Source organism: Cervus elaphus, chromosome 19 (genome assembly GCF_910594005.1).
Source record: "Cervus elaphus chromosome 19, mCerEla1.1, whole genome shotgun sequence".
Lineage (NCBI taxonomy): Eukaryota > Metazoa > Chordata > Mammalia > Artiodactyla > Cervidae > Cervus > Cervus elaphus.
In genome coordinates, this window is record NC_057833.1 from 34,038,096 (window position 1) to 34,061,205 (window position 23,110).

Genomic DNA, 23,110 nt, shown 5'->3' on the forward strand with positions numbered 1-23,110 from the left:
GCATCAGTTTATATATGGACTGTGGATTGTAAAAGCTGTTTTTATATACATCCTAGTTGTTAAGTTCTTTCCTTAAACATAGATTTTATTGAGCTAACAGAATTCATGAAGCTCTATTTTGAGCTGAGTAGATGGAAAGAGCCAGGAAATCACCTATTCTTTTCTTTTTGCTAAATTTGATGCACCATGAAAGTAAAATGTTAACTATTTCCAAAGACAGTTTTATTTTTTCTAGTGAATAAAAGTGTTTTGTTATTTTTTACTTCAGTATTTTAATAACTCTGCTCAAAACAATAACTATTAATTGCACAGCCTGTTAGGATAATGAAAGAATAAAATAAATGGCATTCACAAAGCATACAGCACATCTTCCCCTGCCTGACACCCTAATACTTCCTCTTCCCAAACATACCTTCAGATCCTTCATACAGAATTACTGCCCCGTGCAAAGGCCATCAATGCCTTATTTGCTGTTGCTCTTAATTTTAACAAGCTGGATTCCTGTAGTACACTTGCTTAATAGTTTAAACATTCTGTTAACAATCAGGTGTTTGGCCTATCCTGTTTCTCTCCCATTCTGTATCAAAATATAACTCCAAATAGTACATCTTTCTGGGTTTGTTTCTAAATTAGTCCCCACACTTAATTATGAGGATGAGAGGGATGCCTTATTCCTCTTTGTTATAGGCTAAGCTCTCAGTAATCCCAAACAAAAGAGCCAGTTCTGGAGGATATAGGATTTGCTAGCAGGATTATGGTCTCATAGATAATGATGTGCAGTCAGCAGAAGCGAAGCTTTATTTTAATTCAAATAAGCTAGTAAACAAACCACTGACAAGTCTGCTGGTAAGAGTAACTGGCTGCTGTTGCCACATTGGCAGCTAAATTATAGAAAATCTATTATACCCTGTTCACCATATGTTTAATTTAATACAAGATACAAATTAAACTATCCACAGTGCCTATTAAAATAACAATACTTTTTTATATTTGAATGTCTTAAAATAATTTCTACTGACCTTTTAAAGGGTGGTTTTGATATAGGTGATTATCTGGGGGGGAAAGGTAGTTAATAGAAGGCAAAAAAAATTAATTGCCTTTGAGAAAATATAAATGTTCACTGGCTTGCAGTTGTTAATAAGGTTAATTAGCAGTCATGTGTTCTGTTATTACTATATTTCCCTCCCACCCTTTTCATTTCTGAGGCTGGAGTTTTAAGAGTGATACTTAGTTTGACCTGAGTCTATCCTCATGAAATCATACCTTGACCACAGCCTATGGGTAGCCTTACACCTGATGCCAATTGAGACCTAAATGCAGAAAACTTGAGTTTAAACTCTAGGTTCAACTTTGGTATGGCACAGGAAAAAGACACAGAATTTTATATCCCTGCTTCAAATCAATCTCTTCATAGCCAAAAGATCCTAAGGAGAGCCAGAATTAAGACCTTGCCTTCTAGAAAAAGGAGGGAAAAGAAAAAAAAAAAGACAAATGACTACTGTTCACAAACAGTTTCCACCTGAACCTGCAATAATAATCAGTAACCAATGGTGCTTGCTTGAGTCTTAGACTCAGTTAACCAGATTCTAAACACCGAGCTGGGTTTCAGAATTATAGAGCTAGATTTCAAACCTAGATTAACTATTGCCACCTGTGTGACCACAGATATTTAAACCAGCTGGATCTTTCCCTTACTTTTTTAAAGACTATAATAATTCCAATTTTATAAGATTATGAAAATTAAGTATGAGAAAGTTTCTAATACATACTAGATGTCCATTAAAGGTTAGATCCTGTCCTCTTATTACCCTCAAGCAAATAGAATGTTGCTCTTTTTCCAACAGTGAAGGAAGAATGTTAGAAAAATGGATTGGAAGGGAAGATACAAGTAGGAATTCTCCCTACAATCAGTTTCCTTGGATCATTAACTACTTTACACAGGCAAAACTTCAAATGGGATGGTCCTTTTCTCCCAAAATTCACAATTTTTACTCTCTTTAAGAATGTATCAGCAAATCAACTTATTTACAAAACAGAAACAGACTCACAGACAGAAAACAAGCTTATGGTTACCACAGGGGAAGGGATAGGAGATAAATTAAGACCTTGGGTTTAGCAGATATGCACTGCTATATATAAAATAAACAAGGACCTACTGTAGAGCACACAGAACCATATTCAATTATCTTATAATAAACTATAATGGAAAGGAATATGAAAACATATATTTATATATAACAGAATTAATTTACAGAATATCAGAAACACACCACTGTAAATGAACCCATTAATATATATATATATATATATATATATATATATATATACACACACACACACATTAAAAAAAGAAGAAGGTATCAGTGCTCTACCCATACCAACTGCCCATCCTTGGGCCTCTGAAATAGAGAAGCAAAGAATAATCACCACATTCTGAGATACCTTTTCAAACATTTATGTACATACAGCTTTTGCACTGGGTTTTCAACGGTGTTATGGAGCCGCACTCTACCATTTCAGTTCAGTTACAAACCTATCAAATCCAACTGCATACTGGTAGTTATAATACTGCATAAGATATGTGTGGAGAATATCCTCAGTTTGTGTCATTCTTGAAGTCCAGTAGATGGTGATAATATTTGAACTAAAACGCAAGTTACTTTATCTTGGGAGCATAGTACTAGTATGAATATGCCAAAGGGACACAAAACAAATATTCCACTACCCTCAGAGGTTGAAAGACCAGAGACATTTCCATTTATTGAAACTCTAAAACTGATAAAGTAAGAAATTTTTTTCAAAAGTCACAGATGTGTGGCATATCTTAAATGTTCAACACTTCCAAATGCTAACACATAAACACAAAACATATCGACTGCATGTATAATTTCATGTATCTCACGAAAATTTAAGGAGGCCATTTATGAATGCTACTCACAGGCCTTACTCCTACCTCCAACTTGCCTCTTAATTACAAAAACACATCCTTCTTGGTCCCTTCTTAACGTAAAACAAAGAGTGGGGGATCCTCAGAGAGTTCCTAAAGTTTGAACACGAGTGGGGAGGAAGACCACGCCTGGCACGTGACCAGTGCGGAAGGAGGCCGCCTTGGCGCCTGGAGCCCCGGCTTCTCACTTGGGCCTCCCAGGTCGTGGCCGCGGACCCGCGAGCCGCCTCCCCTCGGAGTGTCGGCCCTCCGCTCCCCACTAAACGACTAAACGTCCTTGAATCCCTCGAGCCGTCGAGATGCCCACAACCCAGGCCCGGGGAGGACGCCCGCTCTCCACTCTTCCTGGGCTGTGCCGGGCTCGGCCTCCACACGCGGCGTACTGGGAATAGAACCAAACCCGCCCTACAGTGCGCTCGAGTATACGAGCGAGTCCCAACACGCTCGAGTCTAGAGCCAGGGAGGCAGGCGCGCCCAGCGTGGGAAGGGGTGACCTGGAAAGCAGGCCTGCAGGCGACCCGGGACCCAAGCTTCCACTTACTCGGTCCGCGCCGCTGGTCCCTCGGCGGATAACCTCCGCCTTCCCTCTCGCAGCCGGAGACCGAGCGGGACCCGGAGGCGGGGCCGCGCGGGGCCTTGTAGGCCGCGCCGGGAAGTACCGGCCGAGAGCGCGGGAAACGCGGCGGCGCGCGAGGGACGCCGCTGCTGTGGGGCGGGGGTTAGGCAGCCCGGCCGGCCGATCGAGCCTCGGCTTTCCAATGCGAGCGCGGTCGGGTCAGGCAGACCGGTCCCGCAGGGCCCCGACCCGACCCGATGAGACTCGTTCACCCACAGTCCCGGCTGTCCTCGGGAGGAGAGGGAGGCGAGAAGTTTATTCTAGAGTCTCTGAAAACCAAGGTTCCCAGCCTCTTCACACACTCGCGCGCGCTCCCCGGTTAGAAGCTCAAGAGCTTGGATTTAAAACACGTTTCTCCCGGAGTCGTGTCCGGCGGAGGGTCTGCCTGGCCGCGCTCCCCTGTCCTTTTTAAGTGCGCATCAAGTGGCAGGTTGGTGTGGTGGTTTATCTAAGTGAATGACTGAATCATGTTGGGCGAGTTGACGGGAGCAACACGTTCAGAGTCCCCTAGTGATTTGGAGGCACTCGCGGCCGTACCCTCCGCAGGCTGGGGAGGCAATCGCCCTCCGATCTGGAGCGGGCCGCTCCCATCCGAGCCCCGCTTGGCCGGCACTCAGTCGCCCGCCCGCGCGCCCGCGCCCGCAGAGGGTTCCCAGACCCAGCCCGCGCCGGAGGCCGTCCGAGTCCGACTTGTTTCCGTGTGGAGTGGTGGAGCAGCCAGTTAGTGAATGATGGATTGCCTACGAGAGGGAGGCTAGTTTTCACGGTAGCTGATGGCTAAAGCATGACACTGTGCCATCTCTGTGAAACTCGCGATTTGTAGGGTCATCGGTTCGCTGGAACACCCAGACCCTGATCGTGCGTACAGTGTTTCCTTCTAAAAAGCACTCGCCAATTTAAAACCAGGTCCCGAGTGCCCCTCTTGTTAATCCCCTCTGCCATTAAGTCCGATTAAATCCTCTCTTTTTTAAAATCTCTTCTCTTTCCTCCTTTCTTCCTTCCCTTCCTTCCTTCTTTTTCTTCTTTCTTTTCCTCCCTCCCTCCCTCCATCTGAGTCGTTCTTGCTGAATGCAGCCTAGTCTGGTAGTGGGGGTGGAATATCCCCCCTCCGCATCTCCCCAGTAGGGCTTTCTGCTTGTAGAGTTGGAGAGCTCATTTGGCCCCAAAGCACTTTTGAACAGTGAAGTTTCCAATTCAGAGGCACCTATGAACGCCCCTAAATCAGTGCACACGGATTCCCCACCCCCGTCAGAAAGCCGGTCCTGTAACTTAGAGTCGTTTTTGTGGTGTGTGCTTGCTCCAACGAGAGGGGAGCTGACTAGTCAACTTAGTTTGTGGATGCAGAAAGGTTATTTTGCTTTTTTTTTTTTTTAAAGCAGTGTCCCAGTTGAAGGCAACTGGTTCTTGATTCCCTCACCTACTAAGGCAGTTAGTCACTTTCCCTTCATCATCACCCACTCCACATTTTTTAGTCATAGGCTGAAGTCTCCCCGCATGTCAGATAGAATGGATTGCATTACAGCTTTTTAGACAACTTTTGGAGGCTTACCTACAAAACTGTCCTCCTATCCTTAACCAGAGAAAGTGAGACCACCTGAGAGATTTTAAACTTCCTTTTGACTGGGATTGAATAGACTCAGTTGATAAAATGTGTAAGGTTTAACTCACCTTTAGACACCTCAGGGTACTCAACTGATGCCTTCCTAGCTACAGACACATTCAGTCCCAAACCCCTCCCTTGGTGGAAAAAGGACAAGCAGTTCAGATTCTTCTTTCAGTTCATTATCATAATGAAAATATATCAAAGGAAAATAGCTTTCAGCAGGTTGGGACCTCCTTTATAAATTTTGACATTCAAAAAAATATGACAAGGGAAGTAGGAAGAGATCATTCCTTTATTTCAATGGATTACTTTTGTAGTACAAAGTTATGAAACCCTGGAATAAACATTCTACATTTGCCCTCTCCCACTTCACCTTAGTTGGAGGAGGTGTTTCTACTATTGACTTTCAGTTTTGCATAATGCCCCACACATACACCTTTACCCTGGTGAGGAAAGTAACACTTCTCAGCCTATTTTATTAAAGGTCGCTCTTGATTTATACTCTCCACTTGCTTGCTTCACCAAAATACACTTATACAGGCACATTTTTCTTGATTCAGAGCATGCAGAAATGTACATAACTTTTTAGTATTGCCTTGACTTTCATTCCTTTCAAACTGATATTAAGGTGTTCATCCTGAGACATAAAATGAATTTTTGAGAAACAGCCATGTGGAATACTGTTTAATTTTCTGTTTTATTGTTTGTGTTTTTCAAGTTTTGCAGGAAAGGCTTTAATTAGTGTCTAAGTAATAGTCCCCAAGAATTCCTTATTAGATTATTTCAGACCAGTTGTAAACAAATAACATTACAGTTTCCAAAAGGGAAAGTAGAAGCTAAGATCAGTTCTGTCAAGAGATTCATTTGAGTATTCATCTTTTATTTTGAATGGTTTGTAGGAAGAAAGGGAGAACTGAATGAAGCAGGGGGCAAGAGAACCCAATGAAAACTTGTTTTTAAGACTAAAGCCATTTCCCCAGACTATTGTCTTGCCACAAGTGACAATACACAGAAGTCATGAAAGTGGATTACTGTCACTTTGGACTATTGGAGGCCCAGAGAGCCCTGGCATTAATTCCTATAGAAAGGTAGAGGAATCTAGCCATCTTCTCCTGCGGCACCCTCATTGCCTTAGGGTTCAGGGCTCAAAGTTGATACAGACCTCAGCTGAGTCTAGGTGGCAGGGCTCCCCCTGTGAGGGGAAGCAGATGTCCTCTGTGGAACTGAGGGGGAAGCAGGGTGGTTATAAGAACCCTGAGGGCATGGGGCACTGCAGCAGGAAGGCTGTGGCCAAGAGTCCCCTTGCAGTATAGCAATCCATGAGTCAAAGCTAACTAACAGTAAATGAAAGAGAGCCAAGAGTAGGACCCTTCAGGTGCTAAAGACTAACCTCTAGTTTGTTCTAGTCCTCCCCCTGGGATCCCATCCTAGGTTTTCTGTGATTGGAGATCTACCTAGAGAAGAGGGGAAGCATAGTAGGAAAACATGCCTAACCCCTGTCCAACATGCATGCACGGGTGGAGCTTGCAGAGATCAGCAGACACATCTCAAGTCCTCAGTGATCTGTGTGTCTGGCTTGTGCAGTTATGCATGGCCAACAGGGGGTGGGGGTTGGCGGGGAGGAAAGCCTGGTTCCCCCCCCCCCCAGTCACTCTGTCTGGGGCTGATGTGTTTCCTCTTCCTCCAGCCCTCCACCTCACCCCATCAGAACTAAACAGAATTCAAACTCCATTGCCTTTGCCTGCACTGAGCCTAAAAACTCAGGATTTGATAAGGTTACTGCACCATTGATACAATTGCAGATTTTTTTTTAAAGCTTCCTCAAAGAGACAGATGTTTGGGCTGATTAAGAATCGAGGAGGAAACCTGCAGCTGCACCAAGGAATAATCTATTGGACAAATATTTTAATAAAAAATATGAAGAGATCAGCCCGACCTTGCAAGGTCTTCTGCTTTAAAAAAAATCTTTATCAAACCCCTATTCTATGGCTTCAATAAACAGAACCCATTACCTCACGGCATCTTTTGTTGGCCCCATACAAGAGAGAACAAAATGGTTATTCAGGGGAACGCTTTCGATTTTTATTGTGGGTAGCCTGCACAAAGAGCCGTGTTATTGTATTTAAAAGAACCATCTGTAGCAGAAACAATGGCATCAAATTATCTTTGAATACCCACTGAAAAAACATAAAGCTTTTTTTTTTATTCTTCTTCTGTACGGTGGGGGGATAGAGCAGTGTTAGGATAACTGACTTTTTTGTTGTTCTCTGGGTGCATTCTTCTCGCTCCCCCTCTCTCTCCCCCTCACCCTCTCTCTCCTCTCTCTCTCCCTCTCCCTCTCTCTCTCTTTTAAAAAATCAGCCATTTGGGGTTTTAAGCCATAAACGATTTTTCTTGTTGCAGGGGATTGCAGTGGCAAAGCTAGGCTAGGTCTTGGAGGCTGGTGTAAGGCGAAGCGGGTGAAGGCAGGAGGCTGATGGAGAGACTGGGGGGAAGAAAAGCCGAAATGGATTCATGGTGCCTTGGATGGAGGACGAGAGGGGAATTGCAAGCTCCTTCAACTCGTTCTGTCCGGTGAGAAGTGATCAAGCTTGGGCTGACAAGAGGCTCAGGGAGCCCTCACGTTCTTTTGCTTTTTTACCTGCCAATCAAACTGCTACAAGACAACACCCTGATCTGGCATGGACATGTAAGTAGCTTGCAACCCAACTTTGACATTCACTGCTAGCTGACTCCTCTCCGCCCACCCCCCCCCCAACTCACTCTTCCTCTCATTCTATTTTTTTTTTTTCTTTTGACCTTTAAGAGATCTGGAAATACACTCTGTGTGGCAGTCATTTTACACAGATTTAAGTCTGAAAGCGTTAACTTTTGGAATTAAACACTAATTTTGATTTCTTTAACAAATGCAGAAATGAAATGACATTATTTTATTCTCTTCTGAGCAGTTTTAGCACTGAACATGATCAGTTGCCTTGCCTGGTGTGTTTCCTTTTCTATGAAAATGAAGAAATCTGTGAGCCCCCAGAGAGAAATGCAGAAATGAAAAATTCAGGCTTCCATTTCAAAAAGACTAAATTCTAACATTTCATCTCTACAAAGAACCTTCTCCATGCCTAGATTACACAGAGTAGACAGAGTGGTTCGAGTCAAAAGGTATATATATCATTAAGGGGCTGCTCCTGTTTTATCTGGCATCTTACTATTTTGATGGTGGCTGAGGGGAAGGGTGTGAAAAGAGAAGGAAAGGGACATGGCGACACCTTGTTCTTTATGAGAGATTGACACTGAGGAGGCTAGAAAAGCAAGAGGGCAGGATAAGCCGGAAATATTACCTGAGAGAAGGAATTACAGAGCATGGCGAAGCTGGAAGCTAGGAGGGCTTCTGTGGGAAGTTGTGCGAAGGGGTGATAGGGCTTGCTCTCTGGTGCCCTCTAACGGCAACTTAAACCAACGTTTTACTTTCTCAATTCTACACTGAGAAAAGCAGCTGGGTTTTTGTCGTTACTGTTGGTGGGTTCCCCCCCTCCCCCGCAGACTTAGAAACTATAGACTATTTGTGTAGTAAATTAATTGTTTTCATCCCGGAAACTTATGTACGTGCCTTAAAATTACCAATATATTCTCCTCAAACATTCGTTCTCTTCCAAAATTTTGTTAAGAGTAATAGAAAAGGAGAGGCTAATGGCAAACGGACTTATGGAGGGTGGCCCATGCCCAATTAGTAATTCGGGGGAAAAGATTTCTTTCCCACCTGAACAACATTCTGACTCTTCTTACTACACTGGAGAGATGCATCGGGCTGGGGTGAGGAGGGAAGATTTGGAAATTGCAGATTCTGACACAGGTTCATTATAATACAATTTAAAGGGGGCTCTTAGGAACCTCTGTTATTTCGACATGCGGTGGTAAGGGGACTTTCCTTCCCGCCTCCTTTTTCTTTTTCTTCTTTCTTTCGTTCCTTTTTTTCCTTTTTTTTTTTTTTTAATTTGGTAGATAAAGGTTAATCTTGGGCTGAATGATAGAACTATGATTGACAAGAGAAAAGGTGTTGAGGGCAGGTCGCGCTGTCTTATTTACAGCCCACTGCTTGCTGTAGAGTCTTTGTTAGGACTGGAAAGCTAATTTAGTGCTGATCAAAAGCACCACAGAGTTAAAGGACTGGTAATGACTGCTAATTTCATTTCAGCCTCATGCATCCCCAACTGCTGTAATTAAAGGCACGCTATTTAAATACAGGTGAAGGGTTTTTTTTTTTTTTTTTTAAGTTAGGGTGGGGGTGGGTGGATTACAATTTTATTTAGATTTCATCTTACACTTGGGCGTTATGTAGTCCAACATCAAAAAAAATTTTTAGAGTCGCTTCATGTCATTTATACCTGGCTTTGCAGAATAGGCAATGTGAAATGTGTCAATCACATAAAAGTCCCTATTTAAAGAAAGAAAATGGGTAAAAAAGGATGCAGAGGAGTAACTGTTTTGGGGGATTTAAATATTTGGGTCTCTTTTTTCCCCCTTCAAATTAATAGAAGGGTCTTCGAAATAGCTGAAGTATTTGAAACTTGGGGCAGGGTGAACGGGCCAAAGGGATCAGTGTCAGCTTTTTAAGTACTTCTAAAAAGATCATGTGAACAGATGGAAAAATATATTTTTAATTAAATAATTTCCCTCACACTGTAGCTGCAGTGTTGGCTCAGAAACCATGTAATTCCCCCACCGATAGGAGTCTCTTTATATAGAACATCAAAGGATAAAAAGCTCTACATTTTCGTAGTTGGTTAAAATTGATAACCCCCCCCGCCACACACACACACATACACATACACACACCCACGCACGCACACACACACACCCCAAAAAAGAATTTAGCCTTTAATCTCTTTTTATCCACGAAGACTAAAGCTCTGTACTCGACCCCGTGAGCGGCTCTCGCCTTCAGGGGCTAGAACCCGGCTCAGATGTGAAGCGGCGCTGAGCCGCCGCCCAGGTTCGAGCCCAGCGCCCCCTGTTGGACACAGTCGGAGCTGCGCAGCGCCAGTCCTGGAAATCGCTAGAACCTTGCTCTGGGGTTAAAGATAACACGCTTTATTACCGTCCAAAAAGGAGATGGGACCAGGAAACAAGTTCTTGTATCTTTGGAAGATAATATAAGTTTAATTAAAAAAAAAACTAAAAGGAGATAACACAATTTTAATTCAATAAAAAATAAAGACCAATCTATTCTCCCTCCTTACATCCCGGCAGCCACATCCTATACCCGTTTGGATTTGGAACTCTCTTTAAAGATTCAGTGAGAGTGAAACAGGTACAGAAGCATGATTTTAAAGAGAGAGAGAGCGAAAGAGGATTTTCCTCTGTAGCAGTGGAGAACCAACCACAAGTTACTTCTCCCGTTCTGTACACATTTCAAAAAAAAAAAAAGAAACCGAAGACGCTGTTGCGTGCTCTATTGACGTTGTCAACAGCATCTTGTTGCCCTAAGAGGTTCTTCACATGTAGTAACAGAGTGTCTGACTAAACGAAATAACTTGCTCCTTTAAAAATTTATTTTCAGAGTGTAATTAAAAGGCCAGTCTCTTCTTTTAATGTTTCCATCCCCCCAGACCAATCTTGATCAAACTTTTCCTTTTCCGGCTAGCGCTTAAATTCCAGGTATTCTTTAAGAAACAGGTGCCTGATACCTCTCTCTCTCTCTCTCTTCACCCCTCCTCGCCCCCCCCCCCCACCTCGAGCTGTAGGATTCCAGGAAAGCTCTGCCGACGGTAAAGAGTATTTTCTTTTGAAATTCAGCATTTTCATTGACTAGGAATCCAAATCATCCTAGGGGAAGAGGAGTATTTTTTTACACTTTCAAAAACTACCTGTCTACATAAGAAAGAGCTTTGACTTTTTCTTTGGTTTGGGAGTGAGGGCAAAGGTACACTTTGAAATCTTTCAGAAAGATAACTATAAAAATGACACATCCTCTGAATTTAAAACAGTGGGGAAACATGGGTTTGTTTAGGTGTTTAAGATCAAACTGAAACGATGTGTGTGCTAAATGAACACACATGATCTCAGCAAGGTGTTTAGTGATATGGTTCTTGAGGACTGTATTATAATTCTAACTTTTAGATAAAAACCATAAGAAGTTCAAGGCTTGCTTGTTTGCTTTAAGTTTGCCTATTGAAGGAAACTAGCTTAATTTTCATAATAGAATTACTTTTTAAAATATTTAATACTGTGGCTACACAAGTTGTTTTTAACGTTGATCTTACCTTTGTTCTTCTCACCTCCCACAATCAGCAGATCTGAGATTGTGTTTTCAGGGAAATTGCTGTTCGGTGAGATGAGAGATGTTTTCTCTCCCTGATTCCAGAATCAAATCTTGGTTTATGTTTCTCAATGAGTTCGGAAACCGTGGCAGAAAGAGATGCAAAGCTTTTATTCAGTTTTTACCTGGAATTCTATGGAAATGACAGGCAAGCAGCCTTTTCCCTGCCCCCCACCCCGACACTTTGCTTCACTGAAAGACTGGTCCCCATTACAGAAATACTAGGTCTGGGCAAACTTTGGTGCCAACCTTGTTAAGGTGACAAACTGTGCCCTGACTGCCGCGGTCCAAGGCTGCCTAAGGCGTAGGGAGGCCAAACCAGCAGAATCTTGGAGGTGACCAGCTAAAGGGGCTAGATATATGCTTGCTGTTCAGAAGTGATGTAGAATTTGCAAAAGCAGAGGCCGAGATTTCACACACACCCAAACTACCCCCACTCCCCCCCCCCCTGCGCCCCCCCCCCACCACTCCTGCCCCATGGGGGTCCCAACCTACTGGGAGAAGTCTAGGGAAGGAGCTGCACCTGGCTGAGAGGGCCAGTGAGCACCCAAATTCCCAGGACCCAGGGAGAAAGCACAGCCCCAAGTTTAGGAAAAAGAACTGAACAAGTGGGTGGCCTAGGCCTGGGAATACCACCCAGCTCTCCCAGCACAGTGTCATTGCTGTGGCTTCAGGCAGCCTCAGCCCCTGCAGGAATCTCACGCCCCACGCTGGCAAGCAGGAAAGCAGCCTCGCATCTTTGGGGCCTGGGGAGGGGGCAGCGGGCGGCTGACTCCTCAGTAGCAGGCAAAGCCGCAACTCTGGCAACCCGCTGCGTTTTCTCTGCGGGAGCTAAGTGCCCTTTAGGGGCGGGGCGGGCATTTTTGGTCTCTTGTCCCAGGGTCCAGGCCAGAGCCCGCGTCTGTTGCCTGGGCCCCCTGCTTTGTAAGTAGTCAATCTTGTCCGTTTCTGAGGGCGATCCAGGAGGATGGGCTGGCCTAGCTTTGGGCCCACCGGGTGCCAAGTCCTCAGACCCCTCTCCCCTCCATCCCTCACACCTTTCCTGGTGAATATAAATCCTCCTTCTGAAAGCCAGTATATGAGGCTCGGAGTTTGGTAGCTATTTGGGAGTGTAGAAAATGATTATTAAAACTGAGATTATAAGGATGAACCCTCATTTATTATTGTTTGCTCTTTTACTTTGTCTTTAAACTTTGAGGATCTTTAAGTTCACTTGATCCAACCCTGAGACAGACAGGGAACCAGGGAGAAAGTACAGCCCGGCTTGGGCAGGAGCTGGGGTGTAGACAGATCCTCACCTCTCCACCACTCAGTGGGCAGATAAATGCTGCCAGACTTTGGGTCCTAATCCAGGGCCCAGCTGCTATGTGGGTTGCTGAAGGGTGTTGAAACTATAAGTACAACTTGACACCATTGAGCCCACAGTGCTTGTCAATAATCTGTGAATTAGGTGCAGAGATTGTCACCGTAGATCATAACAGTTTCTGAAGGACTCATTACAGCCTATCGTGTCAATGATCTTCAAATTAAGGAGGGGGGTGGAGCGGGAAGCAAAAGGAGTAAGGAGAGCCTGCAAAAAGGAAAGAAGTGTGGGAGGGGAGATAAAAGTCGGAGTCCTAGCTCCGAAGGAGCCTTTAAAGATTATCAGGCTAGCGATCTGAGAATTCCGTTGGGATGGATTTGGAAGCCCAACTTCATCTGAGCCTAAGCCAGGTCTGGAAGCAGGGGCGCTAGGGTTTGAGCAGAAGTGGGCCCCTGGGAAGGCAGACTCTTCAGACATTTCTTCTGAGAGCAGAAGAGCTTTGGGGAGAGTGCTCCAGATGTAGAGGGGAGGCCTTGAGGATGCTAGTCCGTCCAGTATGGGCGTATACTTTGATTTACAGTACTTTCCGGGGCTAGACGTTACTGCAAATCTTGGAGAAAAAGTAGGTAACAATTTTGTTTAGAGCTGATGGTGATTGTACGGTATGTGTTTGTTTTTTCCAATGGTTTGCTTTCAGTGTATTTTCATGGAAACCCGTGAAAATCTTAATTCCTTTTCCTTTGATAGTACTCCTGTCCCTTACACACACCCTAATTAAGCAGATCTTTCTTCCCCCAACTTGCTTTTTGGTGTGTCAGACACCTCTGCCTTGTGAGGTTGTTGAGTTGTCACTCTTGGGGAATTTGTATTACGCCTGATTGTACTTCTGGAAAGGGGATTTTGCAGGTAACACAGGAGCAGTATGCACCATGAACTCTCCAGAAGGAAGGAAATTAAACCCCACTTCTATAGCTTGGAAGGGACCAGGCTAAGGGATAGATGTGCTCTCTGCTTGGTGGGCTGCCAGTGCAGGCTGTGAGGAGCTCAGCCCACACTTTGGTGTCATTTATGTGTCATTTAATATGGCCTAGAGAAACTTTAAGGAGGACTTAGATTTGTTCTTCACACAAAAGTTGTGATCATAGTCAACTGAAATAATTACATTTGGAGAATTTGAGACAATCATCTTTTTCCTAAAATGGGGGCAACAATCTTAGTCACTAGAAAATTAAGATTCTAAGGAAACCCTATTCCTTTGGTATGATTAATTGCGTGAGATAGTATGGTCAATCAAGGAGATCAGGGAGTATTTAGACTCACGAGCAATGATTTAGAGGTGGGAAAAGGCCCATGTGTTTTTTGGGCCATTTGCAGTTAGTTCTTGGTGATCTATATGCTGATTTTTATTTTTCATTTGCTTCTCCTAAATTTAATATCAAAATCAGAGGTTCATTTTTTTTTTCAGTGCAAATGAAAACCACTGGTGGCAGCTGTTTACTTATTTTTAATTAAACTTTTTATTTTGTATTAGAATATAGCAATTTACAATGTCGTAATAGTGTCAGGTGGATAGAAAAGGGATTCAGCCACACACATACGTGTATCCATTCTCCCCCAGAATGGCAGCCTTTAAATTTTCAGTTTGTCTTTTTAAAAAGAGAATTTCTATTTAAATAATTAGATTATTTAATGGCCACACTGAATTTTTCCGTGGACAATAGCTGCAGTACAGAGACTGAATCCTATGTTAAAATTATGTGATAATTCAGGAATAGAAATGAATTCTAAAATCGTGTTAAATATTTTCAGAAAACATTTAAGCTGGAATATATAAGGATGTGTGTGTGTGTATATATATATATGTGTATATATAAAATACTATAAGCAATATGGTTATTATTATATACAACCCTAAAGACATACACCAGTGATTATATATAACTCTGTTGCTGTAATTTGAAAGGGGAGATATATTTAGTTTTATAACTATTGAGTTCTTTTTAAAATGTATTTATTTCATCAGTGGGAATTAGATGAAAGAAATGTGTATAAAAAGGAACTGAATGCAGAGTAGCCCTGCATTCCTTAGGTTTCAAGGGTCCTTACAGCTCTTGAGTGAAATTATTTGGTGAAATTGGGTCTGGACTGAAATAGCATTTGTTATCCCCTTATTCATTTGTTATGTGTAATACCACTTCTGAAAATTAAATGCAAGGTGCTGAAGGGACAGACAAGAAGAAAAAAATATGATCAAGCAATTTAAAATTGTCACTCTATCATGCATCCACATGCATATCTATGCCTTGGTAAATAAAAAGGGATAGAGGTATATGCTAGTCCTTTGTATCAGGTAGAATTTTCCGTTTCTGTTGCTGTCAGTAATCCTTCACACTTCCAAAAGCTGACAAGTTTGGCAATAGGAAGAAAATGGGGGAAATACAGGTGAAAGTTTCTATCATTTTGAAAATTGCTTTATAAAAATTGAAGTATCCCCCTTGGATTTCCTTCCTGTGAGGGACCCTTCACAACCTAAAGCAAATGAAGTTTGGTAACAGGACAATTCTATTCTAATTTTTGCTCTTCCTTTCAGTATTCTAACTTTTTCCAGACTATTTTGTATTGATGTTCTGGGGAAATACATGGTGCTTTTTTTAAGGAAAAAAAATCCTCTAATACGTTTCTTTCTTTACCTTTATTTACCTATGTTTGTTTCATAAATCTTGGAGAGTCAAGTGTTGATCATTTTGAAAGTCTTGTGACATGATCCAGTTTGGAGTGACTGAGGTTTTTTACAGTTTGGAAGGGGGAAGGAAGCATTTTAAAAATTGACATACCAGTTTCTTTATAATTCTGTATTCTTTTTTCTTGTGTTGGGAGCTAAATGTCAATAAAATCTCATCTTACCAGATTGCACCAACATTGTCCCAAACACTGAAAATCTTCCTTTATTTTTGGCTTTTAAAGTCAGGAACTTTCCTTGGGTTGCCGTACTTCTCTTTTTAGTTGTATTCGCTTCTTACTTCCCACACTGCTGGTATGATCTCTTTCACTGCAGTATGATCACTGCTATGGTCACTTTCCCTGGAGCTGGTTGGAAGGTTAGGATTCGAAGGAAACATGATTTAAAAGAGGAAGAAGAAGAAGGAAAAAAAACCCTTCATTTGGCCAAATCTAGCTCCTAATATATTTAACCAGTTCCAGAATTAGAAATCCTTTCTGTACATTTTCTTCTATTTTTCTCTCTTTTTTTCCCTTACGTAATGAAATTAAAACTTTTGGAACCCGCAGTTGACATTTTTCAGAAAATTGAGTTATCAAGGCAGTAATTATTTCACGGGGAGATAAAACTCTCATAGCCCTAACTGTCAAATAGGGCCCTTTTCAGATTTTAATTACAAAATAAAATTAGTCTGCTCTTCCTCGGAATGGTTTGTGAGTGGTTAAACAGAGCTTTCCCCCCAATACTGGTGGTCGTCAAACTCTGCTAATTAGCAATGCTGAGAAATTCCAGTTAACAAGGACATTCTCCAAGACTCTGCAGGTTCCCTGCCGTTTGCCTTCATTTCCATAAGAAGATTAAGAGAGGAGGGGAACACACTCAAATGCAGATGCAGAAAAGAAGCGTTTTTTAACAAGCATCATAATAGTAAGATGCCTGGCTAGTTCTCACCTAATTACTGCAAGTTAAACCTCTATTTGCCACTAAGGAGAAAAAATAAGTCTACAGTCCCCCATCTCCACAAAATTGTTAGTTGGCTTCAGATATAACACTTGAGGAGGGATGCGGGAGTTCAGGAGGGAAATATGAATGCAAAAGGTTTTTAAAATAAAACTGAGTTACACTTAATCAGTTAAGGATTTGAAGTTGGGGCCTATAATAAAACAAAATCGAATCAAAATATCCTGGGCATTAAGAATTCTTAATTTCTAAGCTTACTTTGAAAGTGTGCAGCTTTTTGCTGCCCAAGGAAGGGAAATGTTACACTATCTTTAGATTAAGCACTTTCAAATTTTCATAAACTGTGCCAGTGGCAACATTTTAAATTCTCAGAGGATGAAGCACACTCTCTTCCAAGTCTTATTTTGATTCCTCAGTAGTCAATGGTGTATTGTTATTAGTACTGTAGCCGTCTGTTAGAAGCCTAAAGCCGGGCTGCTTCTGTCATCTATTATGATTGTTATAGTTATTATTATATTTAGGGCCCAGTGATGGTGCTGGATTGAAATAGAGTGGCCGGTGATCTGATTTTTTTAATGCATATGTTCTAAAAAATTTAATGAGAAAATTGTTTCTGCTATCACCATCTTCTTTAATCTTATTTTCATAGCACATTATTATGCATAAACGCCAGCCACAGTTAGTTTATTGCCTTGATAAGTACAGCAGGCTTAATTAAAATAAAGCTGTAAATAAATGCAACCAATGATAACACAATTGTAATGTATTTCCATAGCTTATTTATATGATAAAAGCAATTAACAAAAGACCTAGCCAGCCCCTTTAACCTCTTAAATGCATTATTATAGAGTTCAGGCACAAACACATGCATCTGAGAATGTATAAAAGCTTTTATATATCATACCAAGGAAAAATCTGTGCCTCTTACTACTACCCTTGAGAGAGATTAATAACATTTGCTTCTATAACCATCCATTATTAGTATTTATTTTAATATATATACACCATTATCCACATCAACCCCTTGTATTTTTTTTCTTCAAACTTAATTATCCATAACCTTTTTTTTTTGGTTTTCCGATAATGCTATTAAGCGCAGACCAATGCATACACAATCATAAAGTGAATGCTTGGTCTGCCCTTCATGGCGTCTGGACAATCACAATTCATTCATATGTTGAATCTCATAATTTGTACCTATTTTTTCCCATGGTTTAACCTCCCACTTATCTCGAGGTTATATGTACATTTCTAAGTTAAGCAAATTAAATCCGATTCTTGTGATTTGGTTCCATAGCTTCTACAACATGTTAACTTTTCTTTTGTTTAGATTACATGTAATTAGTTTGCTCTCACTCCCATCCCCCTCATTTTTTTTTTCTTTATTTCCAAACACCTTATTTTAAAGGTAAAAGCAATAGTCTTGGGAAAGCGAATCCACCAGTAGGGGGCGCACCAGCCACATCCCTGAAACCAGACGCGCTGAAAAGCCGGTGGCCGCCTCCTGTTATCCAGATCCTCTCAACCTTTTCTCTTTCCTAACTCCAGGTCCCTGTTTAGCTTAATATTACACCTCGAATAAACAGAAGACACTGCTTTATTTTGAAGAGTAAGTGTGTAAGTTTTCGAACTAGCATCATCCTTCCCGGATTCCTGATAACTAAAACTAATCGTAACTTAAGTGCTAATAAGAGAAAATGCAGGGGTAGGAGAGGCTGATTGGAAATAATAATTTACTAAGAAAAGTCTGCAACTTTTCCACAACTTTTCTGGGTTTCCAGTGAGCAAACTTATCTTGAGTTTGACTAGAACAGAAAAGCCTCGGAAGGCAGGGATCGGAGAAGCTGAAGCGGGGGGCGGGGGTGGGGGGTAGGTTATGGGAAGAAGGTTAGTAAGGAACAAAACAATGCACAGTTTTGTAAAGATAATAAATGGAACGTGGCCGACAGATACTATTCAGTACATTTTCTTTGGGTGAGTAAGGGTAGATCAGGGGAGGAGGGAGGCGGAGAGAGTGTTACAGAAGAAAGAAAATAAGTAACCCTGATGGTTTAAGCCCTTTATAAAAAAGAAACGGCATCAGGTTTTGTTTTTTTTTTTTTTCACCTCCTCCCCCCCCACACACAACCCCCCCCCCCCCCCGCTTTGTAGTCAAGTGCATTTTAGCCACAAAGATCCCAACAAGAGAGTGGAAGGAAACTTAGACGGGGCTTTGTTTGACTCCGTGTAGCGACAACAAGAGAAACAAAACTACCTATTTGTAACGGACGTGCTGCCATTGCTCTGCGCATTGAGCGCCTACCTATTGAAATCTTTACGTCCGGACAATGGGAGAGCGGCTAAAATTACCCTCTTGGGTCCTGGGAGGGCAGGATTCCTGAGCCCCTACTCCCGCCTCCATCCCATCCTCCTCCAGCCCGGGCCTGGCCGGGTTCGCTCCCTTCTCCAGCCCAGGTCGCCTTCCTCTTGCCTGGCCTGGCCTGCACCTGTGCCTGGAGAGCACCGCCCCCGCCTCCCAGGCCGGGAACCCCATTCGAGGGCAGCCCAGACCCAGGCTGCCGGGGCGATGCGGCCACCGCGGTAGAAGTCAGTGGGGGAAATGCCAGGGCTGGTTCTGCTGGAGTCCTGGGAACTCTGCGTGGGAGGGAGTTTGTGAGTGCGGCTCAAAAGCCACCTCCAAGCAGTGCCCGGGGATGCCAGGAAGTTGTGACTACCCTCCCCCATAGCCCGCACTTCTCTGGGCCCTTCTGTTGATCTTTTTCTCCCCCCCAGCCCCCCCTTTGGAACCCCGCTCCACTGAGATCCCCCCTTGGGGCGGGGGTGGGGTGGGGGCGGGGAGCGCAGGAGAGTGGGGAGAGAGGACGAGCGTCCCCTTTTGCACGGACTGAGTGGAGGAAGATGGGTGGGAGCTGTGGCTGGGGTGAGGGCCAAGCTGTGGTTTCCTGCCCCGCGGGCTGAGCTGGGCCGGGAAGAGGGTGGATTCGGCTGCTCACCCAGGCCCGGTCTGACCTCAGCTCTGGAGGCAGCCGTACAGTCGGGGCAGGCTTTATTTAAAAAAAAAAAAAAAAAAAAGAGCACATTACGTGGAAGCAAGAAGGTTTTGAGGACAGAACTTGTCGGGACAGTGTGAGAAGGGGGCGAACGAGTGTCCGTACCCGTGGAGCGAGCCGGGCGAGCGGAGAAGCCAGCTTAGGGAGAAGCGCTGGAGCGGCTGGAGTTGGGGGAAGTGTGCGGAGGAGCGGGAGAACAATGACACACCAACTCCAGCAAGGCTGGCTTCCCGAAATACTGGTGGGACAGTCTCACTGAGCCACCTTCTCTGCCCTGCCCCCACCCACATCAGCTTCTCGCGCCCCCCTCCTCATTCCAGCAGCCCGCAGCAACGGAGTAAATTCAAGATTAAGTTTAAAGAAGAAAATATCGTAGTCTTAGGGCTGTTTACCCACTTCCTCCGAAAAGGCGTGTGGTGTGACCTGTTGCTGCGAGAGGGGATACAAAGGTTTCTCAGTGGCTGGCAGGCAGGCTGTGGGAGCCACCTCCCCCTCCCTCCCCCCCGCCTCCCCAGCGCGGCCGGCGGCGCGGCAGGCCCCGCCCCCTTTCATGCAAAACCCGCCGGCGAGGCTGGGCTCGAGTGGAGGAGCCGCCGCGCGCTGATTGGTCGCTGGAAACCCATTTATTCCCTGACAGCCCCCGTCACATGGATGGTTGTCTATTAACTTGTTCAAAAAAGTATCAGGAGTTGTCAAGGCAGAGAAGAGAGTGTTTGCAAAAGGGGGAAAGTAGTTTGCTGCCTCTTTAAGACTAGGACTGAGAGAAAGAAGAAGAGAGAGAAAGAAAGGGAGAGAAGTTTGAGCCCCAGGCTTAAGCCTTTCCAAAAAATAATAATAACAATCATCGGCGGCGGCTGGATCGGCCAGAAGAGGAGGGAAGCGCTTTTTTGATCCTGATTCCAGTTTGCCTCTCTCTTTCTTTTCTTCCCCCAAATTATTCTTCGCCTGATTTTCCTCGCGGAGCCCTGCGCTCCCGACACCCCCGCCCGCCTCCCCTCCTCCTCTCCCCCCCGCCCGCGGGCCCCCCAAAGTCCCGGCCGGGCCGAGGGTCGGCGGCCGCCGGCGGGCCGGGCCCGCGCACAGCGCCCGCATGTACAACATGATGGAGACGGAGCTGAAGCCGCCGGGCCCGCAGCAAACTTCGGGGGGCGGCGGCGGCGGCGGCGGCGGCAACTCCACCGCGGCGGCGGCAGGCGGCAACCAGAAGAACAGCCCGGACCGCGTCAAGCGGCCCATGAACGCCTTCATGGTGTGGTCCCGCGGGCAGCGGCGCAAGATGGCCCAAGAGAACCCTAAGATGCACAACTCGGAGATCAGCAAGCGCTTGGGCGCCGAGTGGAAACTTTTGTCGGAGACGGAGAAGCGGCCGTTCATCGACGAGGCCAAGCGGCTGCGAGCGCTGCACATGAAGGAGCACCCGGATTATAAATACCGGCCCCGGCGGAAAACCAAGACGCTCATGAAGAAGGATAAGTACACACTGCCGGGAGGGCTTCTCGCCCCGGGCGGCAACAGCATGGCGAGCGGGGTCGGGGTGGGCGCCGGCCTCGGCGCGGGCGTGAACCAGCGCATGGACAGCTACGCGCACATGAACGGCTGGAGCAACGGCAGCTACAGCATGATGCAGGACCAGCTGGGCTACCCGCAGCACCCGGGCCTCAACGCGCACGGCGCCGCTCAGATGCAGCCCATGCACCGCTACGACGTGAGCGCTCTGCAGTACAACTCCATGACCAGCTCGCAGACCTACATGAACGGCTCGCCCACCTACAGCATGTCCTATTCTCAGCAGGGCACCCCCGGCATGGCGCTTGGCTCCATGGGCTCGGTGGTGAAGTCCGAGGCCAGCTCCAGCCCCCCCGTGGTTACCTCTTCTTCCCACTCCAGGGCGCCCTGCCAAGCCGGGGACCTCCGGGACATGATCAGCATGTACCTCCCCGGCGCCGAGGTGCCGGAGCCCGCCGCCCCAAGCAGACTTCACATGTCCCAGCACTACCAGAGCGGCCCGGTGCCCGGCACGGCCATTAACGGCACACTGCCCCTCTCGCACATGTGAGGGCCGGACGGTGAACTTGGAGGGGGCGGGGGAGACATTTGCAAAGAAAAAGAGGGAAATGGAGGAGAGCAAGAAACAGCATGGAGAAAAACCCGGTACGCTAAAAAAATAAAATAAAATCATCCACAGCAAATGACAGCTGCAAAGAAAGCGCCAATCCCATCCACACTCACGCAAAAACCGCGATGCCGGCAAGAAAACTTTTATGAGAGATCCTGGACTTCTTTTGGGGGGACTATTTTTGTACAGAGAAAACCTGGGGTGGGCGAGGTGGGGAGGGTGAGGGAATGGACCTTGTATAGATCTGGAGGAAAGAAAACTACGCAAAACTTTTTAAAAGTTCTAGTGATACGGTAGGAGCTTTGCAGAAAGTTTGCAAAAGTCTTTACCAATAATATTTAGAGCTAGTCTCCAAGCGACGAAAAAAAAATGTTTTAATATTTGCAAGCAACTTTTGTACAGTATTTATCGAGATAAACATGGCAATCAAAATGTCCATTGTTTATAAGCTGAGAATTTGCCAATATTTTTCAAGGAGAGGCTTCTTGCTGAATTTTGATTCTGCAGCTGAAATTTAGGACAGTTGCAAAAGTGCAAAGAAGAAAATTAATCAGATTGGGCATTTTAATTGTTTAAAAATTGTACAAAAGGAAAAAATTAGAATAAGTACTGGCAAAACCATCTCCGTGGTCTCTAAAGGGGCAAAAGTTTTAGATTGTACTAAATTTTTTTAACTTAACTGTTAAAAGCAAAAATGGCCATGCAGGTTGACATCGTTGGTAATTTATAATAGCTTTTTTTGTTTCCCAACTTTCCATTTTGTTCAGATAAAAAACCAACATGAAATTACTGTGTTTGAAATATTTTCTTATGGTTTGTAATATTTCTGTAAATTTATTGTGATATTTTAAGGTTTTCCCACTTTTAGTTTCCGTAGTTGTATTTTAAAGATTCGGCTCTGTATTATTGAATCAGTCTGCCGAGAATCCATGTATATATTTGAACTAATACCATCCTTATAACAGGTACATTTTCAACTTAAGTTTTTACTCCATTATGCACAGTTTGAGATAAATAAATTTTTGAAATATGGACACTGAAATTATGCTTGAGTCTTTCATTTATTTGGATAACATTGTGATTATAACCCAGCTCCTCGGGGAATAGACTGTGCTCAGCCAAGAAAGCAGAGTACCTGAGACCTTGGTATTCTAGTCCAGTAGCATGAGCAAATGTTAACAGCAACAAATAAATGGCTGGATGATTAATTGAATAAGTACTCTCGAAAAAATGGAAATGCTTATGTCATTTCCAAAACAGAAACTAGGGACATATATTGTAAATCCACCCCCTCCTTTTCTAAGCAGCATGAATAAGCATGATGGGGACTTAAACTGATTTTTGCCACTTGTTGCCAGAAAGGAGTCAATTCTGAAAAATTTCATGTAGCTTAGCAGATGGGGTATTGAGCCAAATCAGAACCAGGTTGGCTGGTTTTGTTTTCGTTTTCTTCACAGCACAATGGCCCTTTGGAAACGTGGTT

The 23,110-nt window shown here is 44.2% G+C and overlaps 1 protein-coding gene and 1 long non-coding RNA gene across 3 annotated transcripts in view; both read left to right on the forward strand.

Annotated features, from left to right (window-relative positions):
* LOC122675792 overlaps nucleotides 1-23,110 on the forward strand; it is a 131,495-nt gene that overhangs the window by 79,421 nt on the left and 28,964 nt on the right. For both annotated transcript variants that reach the window (XR_006335344.1, XR_006335345.1), the window contains exon 3: nucleotides 7,570-7,855. This is a non-coding gene — a long non-coding RNA (uncharacterized LOC122675792). The remainder of the gene's footprint in view (nucleotides 1-7,569; nucleotides 7,856-23,110) is intronic.
* SOX2 (SRY-box transcription factor 2) lies at nucleotides 20,162-22,669 on the forward strand. The gene has a single exon (XM_043874882.1). The coding sequence runs from the start codon at nucleotides 20,602-20,604 to the stop codon at nucleotides 21,565-21,567; it is 966 nt and encodes a 321-aa protein (XP_043730817.1). The 5' UTR covers nucleotides 20,162-20,601; the 3' UTR covers nucleotides 21,568-22,669.

Bases quoted from the DNA above. Each gene is read 5' to 3' on its own strand.
- SOX2 (XM_043874882.1), top strand. From the start codon at position 20,602: ATGTACAACATGATGGAGACGGAGCTGAAGCCGCCGGGCCCGCAGCAA.